Raw genomic sequence first — 19,141 nt, 5'->3', positions numbered from 1 at the left:
CCCTTCCCCCCACCTCACCCCGAGTGCTGTCAGGAAGGGTTAACAGCAGCAAAAGGTGGGACAGATTCGGAGCAGGGGGGAAAAATTAAAGAAATAACGAAAGCAGAGGGATTTGACAGGCGTGCAGGGCTCACCCGCATCCCCATCCCCCCCCCTCCCCCTCCTGCTGCAGTCAGGATGGAGAGCTGAAGGCTGCAAAGGCGGAGCAGCGCGCGGGGCTGCCTCCACCCTAAGATGGGCTCAGAGCTCTGGATGGTTCACAGTAATAATAATAACAATAATAATAATACAAGAATGCAATTCAGCCCCTTAGCGCTTTGTTGTCCCCATCTCTCCTTAAGTAACCGCATTTTCTGGGGGGCAGAGAATAGGGAACGACTCCCCCCTACCAAAAAGGGTATGAAGGGCTATGGGGGTACACAGCAGTGCTGTGGGGAAGGGGGGTGGGATTATAGGAGGGCTATGGGGGAAGGCAGTCGTACAATGGGGAAGGGGCTGGGATTATGGAAGGGGGCTATGAGGAAATGCAGCAGTGCTATGGGGAAGGGGATGGGATTAAGAGGGCTATGGGGAAGACAGCAGTGCTATGGGGAAGGGGGTGGGATTAAGAGGGTTATAGGGAGAAGGCAGCAATACTATGGGGAAAGAGGTGGGATTAAGGAATACAGAGCAGTGTTATGGGGAAGGGGTTGAGATTATAGCAGGGGGCCTAAGAGTGTACACAGCAGTGCTATGGGGAAAGGGTTGGGATTATGGGGGGCTATGGGCGTACAGAACAGTGTTATGGGGAAGGGTTACAGGGGTACACAGCAATGCTATGGGGAAGGGGTTGGGATTATAGGGGTCTATGGGGGGACACAGCAGTGCTATAGGGACAGGGTGGGCAGACCCAATTTAGAGGGAGGAGGGATGAGGGATTCTCATAGAATGAGGATGAAGAACACAATATGCAGTGGGGATGGGGGAGAGAATGAGGTGAAATGGGTGTGTGTGTGTGGGGGGGGGGAAGGTGGACAACAGGAGCCTGAGGAAAGGAATGGTGAAGCAGCCAAGGCGATAACGGGGGGACAAGGGAGGAATGAGCGCGGCTGTGTGAGGGAGGGGGCTGTGAGGGAGCGGGGCCGGCAGGGCGGCGGCTCAGGGCCCAGGCCCGAGCGGGGCGGTTCCTCCTCACCGTCAAGCCGGTGCCCAGCACGATCACGTCGTACTCCTCATTCATGGCGACGGCAGAGGAGGAGGAAAGGGAAAAGGGAAAGGTTTCTCACGGGGTCTCTCCGCCGGCCGAAGGTTGAGGCGAACCGGACGTTGAGGGGCCGCGGGAGCGGAGAAAATGGAGCCGCCGCCGTGAGGAGAGCGCGCCGAGGGAGGGGGGAGGAGGGCGTGGCTTCGCGCGCCCCGCCCCACCCCCTCGGCTCTCACTCATCGCCGCGCCGCCACGCCATTGGCTGAGCGCGCCATCGCTAAGGGGCGGGCGCTGCGCCGTGACGACGACGGCCGTGCCACCGTGGTGGGGGCGCGGCGCGCATGCGCGCTGCATCCTTTCCCTCCCCCCCCCTTCCAACCGCAACCTCCGCTTTCCCTCCCGCTCGTCGCAGCGCGGGAGGAGGGGTCACGTGGGCGGCGCGCGCATCGCTGCGGGGTTTGGTGCGAGGGGCGCGTGCACGCGCGTGCTGCTGGTGCACGGCTGCATGCAACGCACGGCTGTGTGCACAGCGATGTGTGCCAATGGGTGCTGCATGTGTGCATCAGTGCCCTGGGTGCCTGCACGCATGCAATGTGCATTGGTGCAATTGGTTCCTGCTCAGCTGCAATGTGAAAATAGGCATCGGTGCAAGAGGTGCTTGCATAAGTGCAATGCCCACGTGTGCATCGGTGCAATGGATGCCTGCCTATGGGCAACGTGCATGAGTGCAGTGCACAAAGGCAGGCACCCAATGTGCACATGTGCGTTAATGCAATGGTTGCCTGCACGCATGCATGGGTGCATTGCATTGATGCACACTGCAACAGGCAGGCACCCAGTGTGCACCAGTGCAATGGGCACACACACAGCCATGCAATGGTGCACAGGTGCGCTTCCAGAAGTGTAAAGCACCTCACAAATAATGCAAGACAACTCAAGCTCCCTTTTCTAATTTCCAGGTGTTTGCCACGGCCCTGGGAGCCATGAAAGGCAGACAAAAATATTCTCATTTGCTTTCTCATAAAAGCTCAGATTCACGAGCAAGCTGAGCTCATTAGGAGGAACATTAGGGGAAAATAGCTATTTCGTGGCTTGCTAACATCACAGAAAATGGGAATGAAGCAGTTACAGGCTGCAGAATTACTATTTCATGAAGGGCAGATTTCTAGAAGCACTGAGGATCTTTAGAGGAACAAACCCACTTGGTAAGGGGCTGGCACAGCTTCCACTGCACTGTTAGAACCTTCCAGCACTCATTTCTTATCCTCCTCGGTGACAAAGAATCTCTTTCATGTCACAGATGGAGAAAGAAAGGTGTGGTTAAAAACCTCTGCTAACAGAAGGTCCATTCTGGTCCTTAAAAGCACCCCAACTTGTGCTCCAATTTAAAAGGTCCCCGAGGAGCACAGTGCTGTTACCCAGCTCAGTATCATCACAGCAAATTCTGTTCCAGGGAATGCAGAGTGGGGATTTTCTCGCTCAAACAGAGCTCAGCATCATCTTAAATCCTCCTGGGAAAACAGGAGCTGAGTGTCAAGCCATGATGTAAGCACCAGGGCTTGGGGCAGAGCAAAACCCAGCCTGCTCACAGGCCTCTCCTTTTCACCATCTGCTGTCAACTAAACTGGGGAATAGCATTGTTTGCTACAACTTGACATTACAGGTAGGACTGTGGTTGGCAAAGCTTCTTGTTCCATACAGATACAAAGAAACTAAACAACTCTAGTTGCTCTTACCTTTATGTACATTCCAGACTTAGTGGCTACATTACATATCAAACCACTGCCCCTAGCACTTCAAGGAGCAGTTTTTTTCACTGCTGGTGAGAAAGCCTTGCTTGGCACATCTGGAATAACTAATAATTCTTTTTCACTCTGATCCCCACAAGGCTTAGGTCTTTCTGTTGATGTCAGCAGGCTTTGGGATCAAGCTTGGGCCACGTACAAGGCTGATGCAGCTTGAAGTCTCCCTGCACTCATCCACACAGCAGCTTAGCCCTGACGAAGGGAGGCACTCAGAGCTCAGCTTTGCTGCACCATGTTTTCTCAGGGGCTTTTAAACACAGCAGCTTAACAGATTTGCGGAGAGCAGCTACATGAAGGGCTGTAAAAATGATGCAGGTTTCTTCTCCTTCAGGATGTCAGGCTGCACTGAGAGCTGGGCAGGCTCCAATGGGTTCAAGCCCTGCAGGTGCCCAGAGATCATCTTGCAGCAGCCCACGAGGCACCTTCCTCTGATGGTTTTCCTTTGGGAAGCTGCAGCTGTTGGGATGCGTTTGCTGCTGCATAGGAAGAGGTGTAGCTCAGCCCTGAAATTTGGAAGTGAAAGAAGAGCATCTGTGAACTTATAAAGATGGGGTCAGAACAGGAGCACAACAGCCCACACCCAACATATGCATTCTCTTATTGAAATAACTGTATTCACAACATGCTTTCCCCTTAATTCATTTTCCAAGTGCTAAGTTTGATTCCTCTGCTGAGTCTCTGAGCAAAAATCCACTGTGTTAAACATGAATGCAAACACTCATTAAACAATTACAAACATACCAAGCCAAAATGAAGTGGGTTTCTCTTTTTCCCAGCTGGCCTCATGAGTTGACACTTGTTTTTTGGAAAACCTGGATGACATCTGGTTTCCTTGCAAGCTGCTGTGCCAGGGTGCCCGTGCTGTCCTCATTGTCCTGCAGCCCTGTGCTGAGCAGGATCTGTGCAGCAGCTGCATGCTGCCCAGAACACGCTGCGTGCAGGGCTGTGGGAGAGACAGGATGTCAAAAAGGAACTGAGACTGCATGCTGGCTTCGGCTTCAGCCCACTTCAGAAGCAAATGCTGGATCCTCAGTGAAGGAAACCGAATTATCAGAGGAAATGCACCAAAAGATAACTTCAACCAAGCAGCTGTACAATGGCTCAGCTGCCACAGCCTTCCCAGTGGGATGGTTGAACCCACAAATGCATGGGATACTTCTATTTTCAAGCCCAGCCATGCTGGTAGAAATGCTATGACCTGCCCACCTCCTCCTTTCAGGCTGTCCCTCCAACCCATCAAGTGATACTAAGCTGGCTGAGCCAAAGCAAAACAGGTTTGCAAACAGACTGGGAGGATTTAAGCCAACTTGGATCATTTTGAGTCACGGGAAAAGGGTGCTGATGTCAGGAGAGAAAGGCTGTGCAGCAGAGCAGAAGGCCCATGGGCTCATGTTAGCTGTGGGCATCTTACTGCTCTGTATTTGGGGTGGATTTAACAGTGATGCATGAGAAAGTGGCTTGAAAAGATGCTGGATGTGACCTGGGTCCGTTATGGGCTCGGGCATCCTGCCAGTTCATTCCAGGGCTGAGGAGTAAATCAGAAAGGTTTCCCTGTACTGCATACAGCAAAGAGCATCCCATAGGAGGAGGCTGGAACAGCACTGCTCACAGTCTGCTTATCCCAATGAGCCTTCCAGGCTGAGTCAGTTCAGCTCCAGCACAGTTAGGCAGCCCTATAGTCCTGTTATAGCATGGGCCAGCCTTATCCTCCTGATCTAAACCTGCATAGGGTGAGTATCTTTGATGCTGAGGGTCATTAGTTCCCGCTGTTGTGGAGCAGGATAATTCATGTAGAACACTTTGCAGGAGCAGATTAGGGTGGGAAACACCCCAGCATACACTGACACAAACGCAGCAGAGAACAGGGTATGAGGAGAACATCACAAAGGTCCCAGGGCCGGACAAGCTCAGCAAAACCCAAATTTACTCATTGAGGGGGTGAGGGGAGAGACTGAGAGTTGCAAGACTGTTCAACCTCACCACTGAAGCGTGTCATTAAGCAAACCTGAAGGCTGGGGAAGTTGCCAATTTTAGCAGTGGTTGAAACCATTTCTATATACTCTTTTTTGAGAGAGATGCTGATGCAAGAGATGCCTCATACTCTCACTGGTACTACTATAGCAACTCTGTTTACTTTCAAGCTCTCTGTTACTATTTGCTCATAAGCCATTCCTAGGCAGTTTGATAAGGCTTTAGAGATCGTGCAATCATGTCTGTCTGCCCACCTTAAGAGTTTTGAGCTGCCTAATTTCAACCATGCTTGATGAAGGGTACCAAAACTCCTGAAAGCTTCATGCAAAATAAAGCAGCTGCGTAAAAAGAAAGCCAAATGAGTGCATCCACAGAGGGGAAAAGCCCCAGCACAGGCTCCAAAACACAAGTAGACATCAGAAAGTCCAGCAAGAAGAGAGCTACTAAATGAAAGTTGACAAATCTTTTTATAAAAAAGAACAGGGTTCATATGCTGTGCTGCTCCAAGAGCCTTTTGCATCCATGCACCTGGCAGCTCCTTGCAAGAGCAGATGCAGCACGGGCTGCTTTAGAGGCTCCTAACACAGTGTGTGAACACATAGCTCAGCATGCCTACCAGAACGGTTCTTCCCATCCTTTGCATGGATGTTGGCACCCAGGGACAGCAGCGTCTGGATGGTGCTCGTGTGTCCTTCCTGCAGTGGTGAGCACAGGCACGTGGGTTATTTGTTCAGCAAAACCAGCACAGTTCCTTTGCATTTAGAAGAAACGACACAGGCCTGAAAAGAAAGAAGGCCACACAGGCAATCTCCAGGTACCTGCGAAAGGCACAGATGCAAAGTGAATCTGCCACGGTCAAATCTGGCACCACCAGGAGCTGTTACAAGATCCAGAGGATCTTAGAGCAGCTGGAAATCTTTGTTGTATGCTCGTAGCTGTGCAGATCCATTCCATTAGCCAGGGACTGCCCACACGCATGGCCACATTGCTGCTACAGGACTCTCAGCTCAGCCTTTGCTCAGCCTTCCTGCGAAGCCCTTGCCAGCAATTTTGACCCAGAGGCCCAGAAGAAGCAAGCAAGAAGCATCCCAGGAGCATAATCTGCAATTTTTTCCTCACAATTTCAAATTAAAAGCAATGCAAGTATTTAAGTTGATGCTACCGTGCAGGGATGCCTCTGGTGGTGGTGTTACAGCTAAAGACTCAGAGGAGGACCATCTCCCAGAGCAGTTTTGCTTTTGCTGATGGCTACAAAGGAGTTAATGCACAAATGACCTCTGACTTAGCACTGGGTGAAAAGACCTAAAGACGTTTCTTAATAGCAAATTAGTGCACTGATTTGTCAACAGATCCTGCCTTTTCCTCTCCTCCCATCCAGTAACTCAATTAAAATGCTTTTAACTCCTGCTAGTCACAGAGCCCTAGGATCCCTGACTTACCTTTAATAAAGGACAGCTGGCTGCTTATTAAAAGGACAATGTCACCATAGAACTGCTGTTGTCCCATGCTGTAAATTTACTGCAAGTATTATGGAGATCTACAGCTGATCTACAGCTGCTCTTCTTGAGGTGCATCTCGGCTCAGAGAGAAGAACCTGCTGCTGACGTGCCCTGCTGTGCTTCTATCTGCAGTACCTTCAGACATCCACACTTCCTCAAGGATTGCTCCAGCATTTGTAATGCCTTGGGAGATGAACAACACCACACTCAAACACCAGCACAACCCATGGTGCTCTCTACAATGCCTCTGCCAGCAGCCAAATGTAAATGCTGCAGGGGGAAATGCAATGCAGCCCTCACACCCCTCCTGCCTGCACAAGCTTGGCCTGAAATAAATCCTCTCTCCCTAAATAATTGTATTTCCTTCTTCCCTGCAATGAATTAGCCTTTGTAATGTGGCATGAGAGTGGAAGGCCCTTATTTTTATCCCTACCACCCACTCTTTCCCCCATTATCATACAACTCAGTAGCATCACATTCCCACTGCCCTGCTGCATGCACAGGCCCCCTCAGTGGCAAAGAACAGCAAAGCCAGGAACTGCTTTCGCTGCCAGAGCCTCGGCAGCAAATTGAGTTGAAAGCATAATTTGATTTTCATGTATTCATAAATGCAAAATAATAAAGAAAACAAACAAACAACAAAAAAAAAAAAAACCCAAACACCAAAACAAATGATGCTGTAAATATAAAGTGACACTGAGCCTCGGGAAGGATGAGAAGCCCATCAAATTGCTCCCCAATCAGCCACTCGCCAAGACAGAGCTGGGATCTTCTCCAAGGCACATTGTTTTCCCCAATGGCTTTGCTGTTCAACGTACCCTTGGCAACCAAAAGGGCTTTCAACATGGTTTCTTAGAGCATGGGAGAAAAGCTTCCTTTGTGGGAGCCAGCAAATGCCACGGCTGGGTCCTGCTGGAGGAGAATGCTGTTGCCAGCACTCTCAGTGAGTGTCATTGATGCTTTTGCATGGGGATGCTGCTCCATTCCCATTACAAGACTCTGAGCTCATGAAGTTTGACACGCTGGGCTCTGAGCAGGGATGTTTCCTTTGGAGCACAGGCAGCCAGCAGCATAAAGCAGAAGTGAGACAGCAGGCCCTCAAGGGGAATCCTGGTCAGCAGGGAGGCTTTGGGGATCTGCTCTGCATGCCCAGGGAGCGTTGCAGAACCCACAGCCTTACTCTTCACAGGCATGAGACAAGAGGAGGAGAAAGCTCAAACAACTCTGACTGGAATTCCAAACAACTGTTGTATGAAGGACACTGATAAGCACTGGGAGCTCCCTCCACCTTTCTACATCTCTTTTCCCATGGCTGGCTACAGGAAGGCCAGAATCCGACCTCCAGGGTCAAACAGTGTCTCATAGCACATGAGGCTTTTTCTGTTCAGCAAGCTGCTGGCGTGGAAACCAGCTTCTAATCCACCAGGGTCCAAACCAGCGAGACTGAAGAAAGAAGAGAAAGAAATCTGAGCAGTGTCCACCAATCCTATCCTGTCAGGTGAGAGATGAAGCTGGTGAAGAATCATCACCTCTCATGAACTGTTCACATCCACAGCTCTCATTAACCAGCAGAGTGGACTCCCTCCAGACACTACATTTTGGTCCAAAGGTGACAGATTGGAAGAATGATTCCCTCCAGAGATGTGAGTTGAGTCTTACCCACAGCATGACCAGCTGTATGAGTGGTAAAGGCAACTGCCCTATTGCCACCCACCTCTGCTCTCACTCAGTGCCACTCAGCCACGTTCCATGCAGGGGGGTTCACCCACCCTCAGCACAGTCAGATACTGTCAGGATTTGTGGTGAACAAAGCAAGTCAGACATCCACCACCGTACAGACAGCTGGTCACACTTGATAAGGGTCTGAAAAACACTGAGTAGGGTACGGGGTTGGCCAGGAACAAACAGACAAGGACAGAGGATGAGCTAGGGATGTAAATCCTTCATCAGTGGCAAACACCTAAGCTTTTAGATGCCTGATGGTAGTGCACCAACTGTCAAAGGCTTTACAGAGGAAACAGAGGGATAAGGACAAACCTTGGCTGCATAGTGCAGTGCTGTCAGCTGTAGAGCTGTTGCTCTCCCATTGACATCGACACGCAGCTCAGAGACAAGGAATTGGATGGCTCCATCCTGTGCTGTGACTGCTGCCCGATGCAGAGGCTGAGCACCCAGAGCATCCACAGCTGTGGGACAAGCCTGAAACAAAGGGAAGGGCGGAAAAGGAAAGCAATGAACAGCTTGGCCAAACTTTGAAGGACAAGCAGAGTCTGCCTGCCACAGCCGCAGCGGCAACAGTGATCACAGGAGATGCCACCAAGTGACACCAGGTTTGGTAGCACTTTTGCAGACCAGAGCCAGCTCTCTGCTGAGCTTAAGAGACAAGCAAGAGTAGTGTCAAAATAGAAGAACCAAGCCAAAGCAGCGAGAAACAACCCATCTCCAGCCTCTGCAGCAGAGGAGAAGAATTTGGATGTAGGTTCAAGGGAGAGAGATGGATGGAAGACTTCAAGAAATTTCTTCTGTGAGTCTCTGAATGCAACCACAAAGACACAAAACCAAGATGGGTAATAGGGAGAATCCACAGCATACTTGTCTAAAAGGATATAACACATCCTCTTGCAGTCTCATGGTCTGACCTAGGAAGTCTTACTACCATTTAGTACTGCCATTAATGTGTCCAGTGCTGGTTTCATGGCTGTAAGCCAGGGCACCAGAACGAGGAAATGAAATCAACAATTCCATCCTCATCGTCTGAAGTGTGAGACTGAAAAATAATATTAGCAAACGTTTCATACTGTTTGATACACAAACACAAGAGCAGGAACATCTCCTGAAGTTAACAAGCACTTGAACATATTTAGAGTACCAAACTGTCTCTGCAGGCCTGTCCTGCTGCATGCAGCTAGAGAATTGGGGTCCCACATTCTCTTTATGTGCTTCTGGCCCATCCTATGCCATGTTGGCAGCTCAGCTGGCCAATTCAGTGTGGCACAGGCAGGTTCACTGTTTGTACTATGCCAGCTTTCTGCCAGGCCAGCAATTTGCAGAGTCCAAGCCTTGGAATTGGTGCAGAAGAAAAGCAATGAAATAGCAGAAGGGGTGAGAAGAGAGGAACAGCTCCACCTCCGTGACAATCAGCCATTAGGTGGTCTCCAACCATCTCACATTATCTCAGCACTCAATAAATAATGCAGTGGTCTGGTTCCTACCATGCACAATTGGCTCTAATGACATCCCTATTATGCCTTGTGTGCCGGAGGAAATAGGAGATTACTGGGAGACAAAGATGGGAGCAGCAGCTGTCTCAAGAGAGGGAGGTCAGAGCCGAGCTGCTGCTGGTTCAGCAATGTGCCTTTGGTTTATTCACCCTCAGTGTGGCCAGAGGAGCCTTCATACTGAGCCCTGGCACTCCCAAGAGTCAGTTCTAGCTTTAACACTGCTGTCCCTGCAGCAGAGGGCAAGTCCTGTCCTTCCCTGCCACTGTCCCTCCATCCCCCTTCATCAGCCAGGGGACATTTCCCAGTCCCAGGATGAGGTTTCCTACACGAGCCCACTCCTGCTGGCAAAATCTCATTCATTTCCACGGGAAGTTTGCCTGAATTGCCTTGTTACAGTCTGGTTACAAACTGATCACCTGTCCTGACAGCTTTAGCTCAGGTCACTGGACAATGGAGCAGAAGTTCTTGGCACTTACCTGGTGTTTTTCCAGGAGCAGTCGAGCAATGTTGACATGCCCGTTCTGGATAGCATCCATAAAGGGTGTGACTCCACAATTGTCCCTGCTGTCAGGTTTGTACTGGCACCTGAGAGAGAAGGCAAAAGCCAGGACAGAGTTGGTGGCAGGTGCAAAATTCTCACCGTCTCAGTTGCTTTGCACTGGTGGGGCAGCAGATCATCAGTGGATAAATGAGAAGATATACAGAGCTCATCTGCACACCATGCAAACTACAATCTGAGATGCAGGCCAGCTAGGGATTTTAGGGTCAGAGATGTGGTACTCAGCCAGTGCAGCTCATTCAGGCTCTACAGATATTTTCACTTCCCCTGCTCCTCAAAGAGATGAAGCTGGAAGGACTAAGGTGCACCCAGACCTTGCAGAGGAGGAAATCTTAGCTTCACACAACAATGCCATGTACAAAATCAATGCCCACAGGTCTCAACGAGGCTAAAGCTCTGCTGAAATGAGAGAAGAGTGAATTAAAATTGAAAGCCTGGCTCAAATCACAGGGCTGCATTTATGCTGGGCAAAGCATGAACATGAATTAACAAGGCTGGGATGAGTAAGGCTAACGGTTGCAGTGGCTGCAATGCCTGGGGAAAGCTGCTCCAGCTCTTGCAGCAGGCAGTACTATTTAGGAAGGCAACAGGATCAGGATGACTGGGCACAGGCTGATTTAAAGCCACTTCACAGCAGTCTCCCAGGAGCTGAAGCCTGGAAATAAAGCCTGGAGGAGATGCACAAAGACCAAGCTGGGCAGAAAACTCTTTCCTTGTTATCATATGGCCACACTGGAGGCAACAGGAATGAATCAGCACAGAGGAAGAGCCGAGTTATATAACCAGGGCTTATGTCACAGCGAGGTCTGAGGCCATCTGAGCCCATCCAAAGCTGCTGTTTGCCTGCAAGGCCCAACACCAGCCGTGAAAAGCCAGGAAGAAACGGAGACAGCCTCGGGATCGCATGCAGAGCAGCTGTGCAGCTGAGCTTCCCGGATGGAATAAACGCCCTTTGTGTGCTGGTGGCTGGATGGAGGAGGGGGAGAGAGGAGATGTAGCACTGGGAGGAAGCTTGCTTACCGCTCCAGGAGCAGCTCCACAGCATCAAAACAGCCATGCATTGCTGTGAGAGAGAGAGAGGAAGCAAAGGGTAATTTATGTTTCCATGTCGCCGTCCGCCTACGGTGAAACATAATCAGGTTTCGGACCCTTTTGGCTTATTCATGAGGCAGGGAGGAGGTCTGAGAGGCTTCGTATTCAAAGCTTCTGCTTTTATTTTTGTAATTAAAACATTGCCTCTGGGTCTCAAACCTTCTCTTCTGCTGATCCTATAGTAAAACAGGGGAAAAGTATGCATATCAGCCCCGTTTGCTTCTACTTGCAGACTGCACGCGTGAGAGAGTACACACAATTAAGCTGACACAAAGATCTTCTCCTGCCCGGTATTCCTTAATCCCTGAAGTGAAATCTATGAGATGCAAAACCAACACAAAGAGATGGTGAAGAGCTGGATGGCATTTGCACCCTTCCTCAGCCACTCAGACCGACCATCCCTCCCATTTCATCATCTTAATGAAGCATCCTCGCCTAGACAGCATCTCCGAGGCAAAACAGAGCAGCAGTGGGGGAGGATGCAAACATCACACACTGAAATAGTCTCTTTTTTTTTTTTTTTTAAATAAACTTCATATTACAGCAATGTACAGACAGCCTTAATCAGGCTTTATTTTTGTCTGGGTGTACGTGTGGGTTTTTGTATTCTGGCAGGTCGTTGTGCAAAACAAATGAAATAAAGAATAAATGGTCAAGCCAAGCTCAGGGCTGCGACATCAGGCTGTTTATCCATGCCATAGAAGAGCAGCCCCCAGTGAATGTGTTAACAGCAATAACCTTCAGATGTGGCTGCACAATAGCTGCTCTTTGAAAGCCCAACCAGCACTCCCACCCTCCCTGACGTTGGCTGTGTTTTCCTGCTCCCTTCCCACACAGCAGCCCTTCACCTGGGCTGATGTAAATTCAGGCAGAATCAAGCTGTGAAAAAGATTTTTTTGAAACACACCAAGCTGTCTGAAAAAAGAAAAAGCCACCCAAGCAACACAGTTATATCCTTGAACAGCAACAGAGACACGAGAAAGCTGCTGTGCTTGGATCTGCTGTAGCACTCCACTTCCTCTAATTACATCTCCCCCCTCCTCTTGCCTCAGGCTATGGATATATGAAGAAGCAATGCTTGAAGAATCAGCCTAAAAAAAAAAAAATAAATGGCAAGGGGAGAATATTACCCACCATCTACCCAGGGATAATGGTGCCAGGAAGGCAGCTGGCCTGGTCACGGGTTAACGAGCTCATATCCACACCCAAGGATGTAAACTCATGGAGAAGGCAGCTCATCTGACATGATTTCCCCCAGCAGCTCCAGCATCGCCTCTGGCCCCTCGCCCGTGCCTTGGGAGCTGTGTCTGCATGCTGGCACCAGCACTGAGCAGTGCATGCAATGAGCAGCAGCCTCCAGCATGCTCCTGAGTCAAAGTGATGCTGGGGGCAAAGGTGGTTTAACAGCTCCAGGCTTTCCTGCTGCCCCATTGCTTCTGCAGCAGCTGCTGCTCCACTGTGGCTCAGTCTGAAGTGGATATATCAGTTATAATGACTGGAAATCAACACAAAACGTGTTGAAGGCTTTGCCATGGGGAAAGTCAAACATGGTGGGGTAGAGATAACTCGAGGTAGAGCACACTGCTGCTGCCTGTAGCCCCATATCCCAAGTGTTATGAGGCAGGAAAAGATACTTCAAGTTCAAGGTGTTCTGCAGGAAATTCCTCACCTATATTATACCCATTGCTCCATCCCCATATTCTGGACATCCATCTAAAGGCTGAGAGGGGCTGTGAGCCCAGCCAACTGATGCAGGCACGAGGGCAGAAGACTTGGGATTACACAGGGACAGTAGAACACACAGATAAGCAAGGATTACCCATTTCTCACTCACGCAAGCTGCTCCTCACCACTCAGCATGAAGCATCAAACAGCACATCAGCTATTTTTCACTCTTAGGTCAAGCCCAAGGACTACGGAGCAGTCAGTGCCTGTAGGCTGGGACTGTCACTGCTGATGAGCACAGCGTGGTGGACAGGCGACTGCTGAAGGCTGAAGAAGTGATAAGAATGACAGCCAAAAGGGTGATATACCCAACAGATTAATTACAGCACAGCAGAGGACTCCTCCCTATACCTCGGGTCTTTCCGGAGAGTCAATCCCTATTACAGTCTTTGGGAAATTAATTTAGGCAGCTGTGGCTTTAAGCAGTGGCTCCCCATGCTCAGATCTTCCACGGTGGCATGGATGAGCCCCAGGAAACAAAGCCAAATCCCCACTCAGGAACACAGCACATTTCAGTTTCAGGTAAGCCATCATCCTGCAGCCCCAAGGCTGCCCCACACCATCATTCCAAAGTGCTGTCATACATCTTTCCCTTCCCTGACCCCCTTCATCATCCCACTGCATCTCTGGAGGGCAGAGTTAATGGGATTTCTGCCCTGGAAACACAAGTGTTATCTGTATGGCTGACCTTGCACATGTCTGTGGGTAAGCAGACCTGCTACTCTGCAAGCAAAACAAGATGTAGAAGGACAAACTTAATTCTGAATTAACAGATTTTGAGGCCATCCAACTTATTAAAGCCTGAAGGACTTAACTGAGGTACACTGTGTGGCATTCATCAGTTAGGCATCCAGTTCTTAACAACGATGGAAGGAAAGTTCAAAAGCCAGAAACCAAACACAAACTGCCTCTGGGTTGCCATTCAGATAACTGTGTCTTTCTGCCTCCTACCATGCCTACAGATAATGTCTGAAGTTCTTTAGACCAGGTCATCCCCTTTAAAGGTCCCATATATCTCCCTTTTAAGCCACAGAAAAGGGTTTAAAGAGGGAATTGGGCACAGCAGACTCAGCCTCAGTGTTCTCCCAGCACAGAGTACCTATGCAGAAAGCAGTCTGTATTTCTGCCCACTCAATGCTACCTTCCTTCTTAAGAAGAGCACAAAAATAACAAAACCTGCAATGCAATTCTACTGGGTGCTGAGCCTACCAACCCTACTGCTCTTCAGATTTACCACAAAGGCTTGATCCACGGAGCATCTGGACAAGGATGGATTGGTTTGAGAGATGCATCCCTTACAAAAACCGGTGAGACTATGAACCAAATTGGGATAAGCACACAGATAAAATTCAGTGCAATGGGAACTGAGGACCCTCCAACCTCATTAGCACTGGGGACAGGACTCTCCTGACCTGCTGTGTGCAGTGGTGTTCTCCTGATGGTGCTCTCTGTGTCCCAGCTGCTCGGGGACACAGCCAACAGGTACTGGAGGACCTGGAGATGGCCCTCCCTGCTTGCAATATGGAAGCAGTTCCACCCATCCTTGTTCTTCAGCAGCGGGTTGGCTCCGTGCTCCACGAGCTCTTTGATCACCTCCAGGTTCTGCCTGGTGCAAGCCATCATTAGGGGAGTCCTGAAAGAAAAGAGATGATTAAAAGCAGTGCTTCCTATCCTGGTCATCCTACCCCTGTCATCCAGAGGGTCAGCTGTGGTTGTAGGTAGCAAACCATGGACAACACCACTTCTCCTAGCATGAGTGCCAACAAATGCCACTCAAAAACTTCCAATGCCAAGGAATTGTTTCAGAAGGCAGACTTTCAGAGCTTTGTCCTGTTTCATGTGCCTGGGAACAACCTTTGGTACGGAGGAACATTTCTACAAGCTCCCCAGCAGAAGAGCATTTTCTCCATCCCATAGTTTCAGGGCTGTCCTTTGCACAGATCGTGTGGGGTTCCTGGCCAGCAAGGTCAGCAGGTACAACCTGCACACAGACAACAGCCCACCTTGTCCTGCTTCCAATCCCATACCTACTCACAGCTGGAACCCATGCATTACAGATTAGCAACTCCTGCCTGGAAAGGTTCAGCCTCTAATTTTTCCTTTTTGGATAGGATAAATTCCTCATCTCCTTCTCCATTCTCCCTTGCAAGGACCAGAGAGGTTGCAGGTTTTATAGCTGACCCTGAGAGAGCACAGAGATGGGTGTCAGCTGAGGGCTTACCCTCAAGGCAAGGCATGGGTTACTTAAGGCAGTGAACCTTCATCTCCAGCATTTGGCTCTATGTTGATGACTCATTTTACTGATCTCAGCAGCAGCAATTTGTTTTCTTTAATTACCACATTATCTAACCAACAAGCATTAGGAATAATAAAGGTTTAACTATTTCAAATGGGAGCCATATTCACCATTTTATTGATCCAAAAACTTCACCCCATCATCAAACTCTGGGTGCTTGCACAGACTGGATAGAAATCTTGAGCTGTCCCAGAAATGATGACCAGCTCACCAGCACCAACTGACATGTGTCAGCTGAGGACAAACAGAAATACATTTCCCCATTCACAAGAACAGCACAAAAAACTCTGCCTGTTGGACAAAGCACCTAACCCACAGTGAAAGATTTGGCTTTGACACGAGGACAAATGCTTCCAGTTTTAAGGATGTGCTGAGAGGAGAGAGAAAAATCTCCACTGATGGAGATTTTTAAGAAGAGATAAATGCCTGGTATAGGTAGAGCTGAGCCTGAAGCTCATTGCTTCCTGCAGCTCTACTTCCACACAGCTCTTCAGACCAGCACATATTTTTAATGCAGATGAGACTTTGAGGGCTAGGACAAGTGCCAGGATGTATGCAGTGTCCCATATTTAACCCGTGGTGCTGTGAACCTATCACAGAAAACCAGGCTTGCACACAGTTCTGAGATCCCTGCCTTCCTCTGCTCCCCCTGATGTCAGCTTGGTGCTGGCACAGCCTCCAATTAGGAGGACTGGGAAGCTGCCTTTGCTTTTGTGTTACTGCAGCTTCAAAAAGGCATCGCTCACCTTTCATTCATGCCAGGGGGAATCTCTGCTTTCTCCTGCAAGGTGCTAGAAGGAATTCCTTCCCCAGGAGCAGAGCTTGACAGGTATGCAGCACTCTATTTGAACCAGGCCTGCTGCACACGTGTGGAATAGACCTTGTTTTCTACCCCCAGTGCTCATTCACTCACCATTTGATGATATGCTTCCTACAAAGCAGGCAAAAAAATAAAAGCCCTGAAGAAACTAGCTCTTTCTTGGGTCGTGATGCTGTTATTTTATCAGTAGCAAATATTACCCAAAAGTCTCTGTTTGCTAGAAGGAAACAGGAGCAAAGTTGTTCTCTTTCTTTTCTTTTCTTTTTTTTTTTTTTAAATGTTTCTGGCTTCTTATTTCAGTTCCAGAGGAAAGAGATACACTGAGTCCTATCACACAACGGAGTGAAACCACCTGAAGGAGATCAAAGCTTTTAAATTGGATCTGCTAACAAAGTACTAACTTATAACCTCCATGATAAACAGGGGGAGAACAGTGAGAGAGCTGGAATTAAATTTGGCTCCTGCCCTCAGATTTGTAGAATCACAGAACATCCCAAGCTGGAAGGGACCCATAAGGACTGGTTGTCAACCCTGCACATAGCAGGGTGGTTGAAACTAGATGATCATTATGGTCCTTTTCAGCCCAGGCCATTCTATGATCACTGTGGATCCAACTGCTGGCTCCACACGGCACCACCCAAAATTCAAACCCCATGACTGAGAGCATTGTCCAAATGCTTCCCAGGAACAGAATTTGTGTTGGATATTAGGAAAAAAATTCTTCACAAAAAGAGTGGTGTTAGAAGTGGCTGCCCAGGGAGGTGATGGAGTCAAAATCCCTCATGTGTTCAAGGAATGTGAAGCTGCAACACTGAGGGACATGATTAGTGGGCATGGTGAGGATGGCTTGGACTTGGTGATCTTAGAGGTCTTTTCCAACCTTAATAATTCTATGTGGGCTGCCATGAGTTCTCCCCCTAGTCTCCTCTTTGGGTTGAACAAACCATAGAATCACCAAGGTTGGAAAAGACCTCCAAGATCATCCAGTCCAACCACCAATATTTCCCCATTAAACAATGTCCCTCAGTACAACATCTAAACATTTCTTGAACACCTCCAGGTTTAGGGCTTCACCACCTCTCTGGGCAGCGTGTTCCAGTGCCTGACCACTCTTTTGGAGAATTATTATTTCCTAATGTCCAAGCTCAATCTCCCCTGGCACAACCTGAGGCCATTCCATTTCATCCTATCGCTAGTTCCAAGGGAGAAGAGGCCAACCCCCATCTTTCCACAACCTCCCTTCAGGGAGTTGCACAAAGTAATAAGGTCACCCCTGAGCTTCCTCTTCTCTAGATTGAACAATCCCAGCTCCCTCAGCTGCTCCCCATAAGACTTGTGCTCCAGATCCCTCACAGGTTTGTTGCCCTTTTCTGGACATGTTTCAAGGCCTCAATATCCTTCTTGTATTAAGGGGCCCAAAACTGAACACAGTACTCAAGGTTGATCAATACCCCCAGTCCATTTCCTCTACACAGTCTTCCAGCCACTCTGCCCCAAGCCCGTAGCATTGCCTGGGGTTGTTGTGGCCAAAGTGCAGGACATGGCACTTGGTCTTGCTGAATTATCCTCAGGTGCTCCTCACACATTTTGTCCTCCAAAACCTTCCCCATCTCTGCTTTTTTTGCTCTCAGAAGGGTTTGGATAAAGGCCACCTACCAATCAGCCCTTTTCAGACAATCCACACTGGCTCCCTTGGCCAGGAGGTAGGAGACACACTCCCTGTGCCCCATGGAAGCTGCTTCGTGGAGGGGTCTCTTGTAGTCCCCATTGGCAACCTCCACGTCCATGCCCAGTGTCTCCAGCAGCAGAACCAGAAGGTGGAGGTGGCCGTGGCGAGCAGCCACGTGCAGCAGTGTGTCCCCAGAGCGGTCACAGCGTAGGTTGGTGGCAGCTCCATCCCTCAGTGCAGCCTCCAAAAGATTCAACTTTCCTTGGCGGGCCAAAGTCAGCAGCCTTGGCCACTCTGCCATATTCTGTGCCTGGAAAAAGAAGAGGGGAAAGGCAGAGTTACGGCTGTTCTGAAGTGGACGTTTCTCTCCTCTCAGGAGAATCATAGAATGGCCTGGATTGGAAGGGACCTCAAGGATCACAAAGCTCCAACCCCTCCACCGCAGGCAGGGCCACCAACCTCCACATTTCACAGCCCAGGCTGCCCAGGGCCCCATCCAACCTGGCCTCCAACACCTCCAGGGATGGATGGGGCATCACAGCCTCTCTGGGCTGCTGTTCCAGCACCTCACCACTCTCAGAGCAAAGAACTTCCCCCTGACATCCAACCTAAATCTTCCCTCCCTCAACTTCAAACCATTTCCCCTTGTCTTGCTATTATCTACCCTTTCAAAGAGTTGACTCTGAATAACACTTCCCTCTTCCTCAGCGACATTGGAGGGTTCTGCAGGCTTTGCCTCAGAATAAAGAGAAACGTTCTTGTTCCTTAGGGAGGAAAAAAGTAGAATTTTCATTTTTTCATCACAAAAACAACAAAGAAACTTCCTTCTTCCTTGAAGGGGGAAACAGAAAAGAGCAGAGATTGGCCCTTCTCTAGGAACACCAGAAACTTCTTTCTTCCTCAAGAAAAGCAAAATAGATAAATAGATAGATAATAAAGTTTTCTTTTCCCTTCCATATGGAAAAAGGTGAAATTTCTTTTTTTTCAGGGAAAAAAAAATGCACACAAAAGAACATGGACTTGCATTTTTCCTCGTACAAAAATACAATCAGAATTTCTCGTTCCCTCAAAACAAAACAAAAAAAAAAAAAAATAGAAGTGAAATCTCCTTTTCCCTCGGAAAAACACCCAGGAAAACCACATTTCTCTCAGAAAAGCAAAAATAGGAAGGATGTTGTTCCCTCAGAAAAATGCACAGGAGCAGCAGAAATTTCCTTTCAGGAAGGGGAGGAGAAGAAAGGAGGGGGAAAAAGGAAAGGAGGTGAAGGGGAAAGGGGGGTGGAAATAAGGGGGGGGGGGGG

At 49.1% G+C, this 19,141-nt stretch overlaps 2 protein-coding genes across 6 annotated transcripts in view; both read right to left on the bottom strand.

The window, feature by feature from the left end:
• The window catches only part of GDI2 (GDP dissociation inhibitor 2), a 14,743-nt gene extending 13,362 nt beyond the window's left edge, over positions 1-1,381 (bottom strand). Inside the window, exon 1 of the mRNA XM_042872516.1 lies at positions 1,175-1,381. Coding sequence (XP_042728450.1) covers positions 1,175-1,219 — 45 coding nt within the window. The 5' untranslated portion in view covers positions 1,220-1,381. The remainder of the gene's footprint in view (positions 1-1,174) is intronic.
• A 1,523-nt stretch (positions 1,382-2,904) lies between these two features.
• Positions 2,905-19,141, bottom strand: part of ANKRD16 (ankyrin repeat domain 16) — a 17,155-nt gene continuing 918 nt past the window's right edge. For 4 of the 5 annotated variants that reach the window (XM_042872803.1, XM_042872802.1, XM_042872804.1 and 1 more), the window contains exons 2-9: positions 17,828-18,150; positions 14,468-14,688; positions 11,259-11,301; positions 10,156-10,264; positions 8,496-8,657; positions 5,576-5,654; positions 3,730-3,931; positions 3,400-3,491 (exon numbers count right to left, since the gene is read on the bottom strand). In XM_042872803.1, coding sequence (XP_042728737.1) covers positions 3,771-3,931; positions 5,576-5,654; positions 8,496-8,657; positions 10,156-10,264; positions 11,259-11,301; positions 14,468-14,688; positions 17,828-18,141 — 1,089 coding nt within the window. In that variant the 5' untranslated portion in view covers positions 18,142-18,150 and the 3' untranslated portion in view covers positions 3,400-3,491; positions 3,730-3,770. Of the gene's footprint in view, positions 3,492-3,729; positions 3,932-5,575; positions 5,655-8,495; positions 8,658-10,155; positions 10,265-11,258; positions 11,302-14,467; positions 14,689-17,827; positions 18,151-19,141 lie in introns of all 5 variants that reach the window. The other variant, XM_042872806.1, reaches the window with a different exon arrangement.

Source organism: Lagopus leucura, unplaced genomic scaffold (genome assembly GCF_019238085.1).
Source record: "Lagopus leucura isolate 7727_CA_CO unplaced genomic scaffold, USGS_WTPT01 Super-Scaffold_100008, whole genome shotgun sequence".
Classification (NCBI taxonomy): Eukaryota; Metazoa; Chordata; class Aves; order Galliformes; family Phasianidae; genus Lagopus; species Lagopus leucura.
The sequence above is the reverse complement of the archived record's forward strand: the minus strand, read 5'-3'. Positions and strand labels throughout refer to the sequence as shown.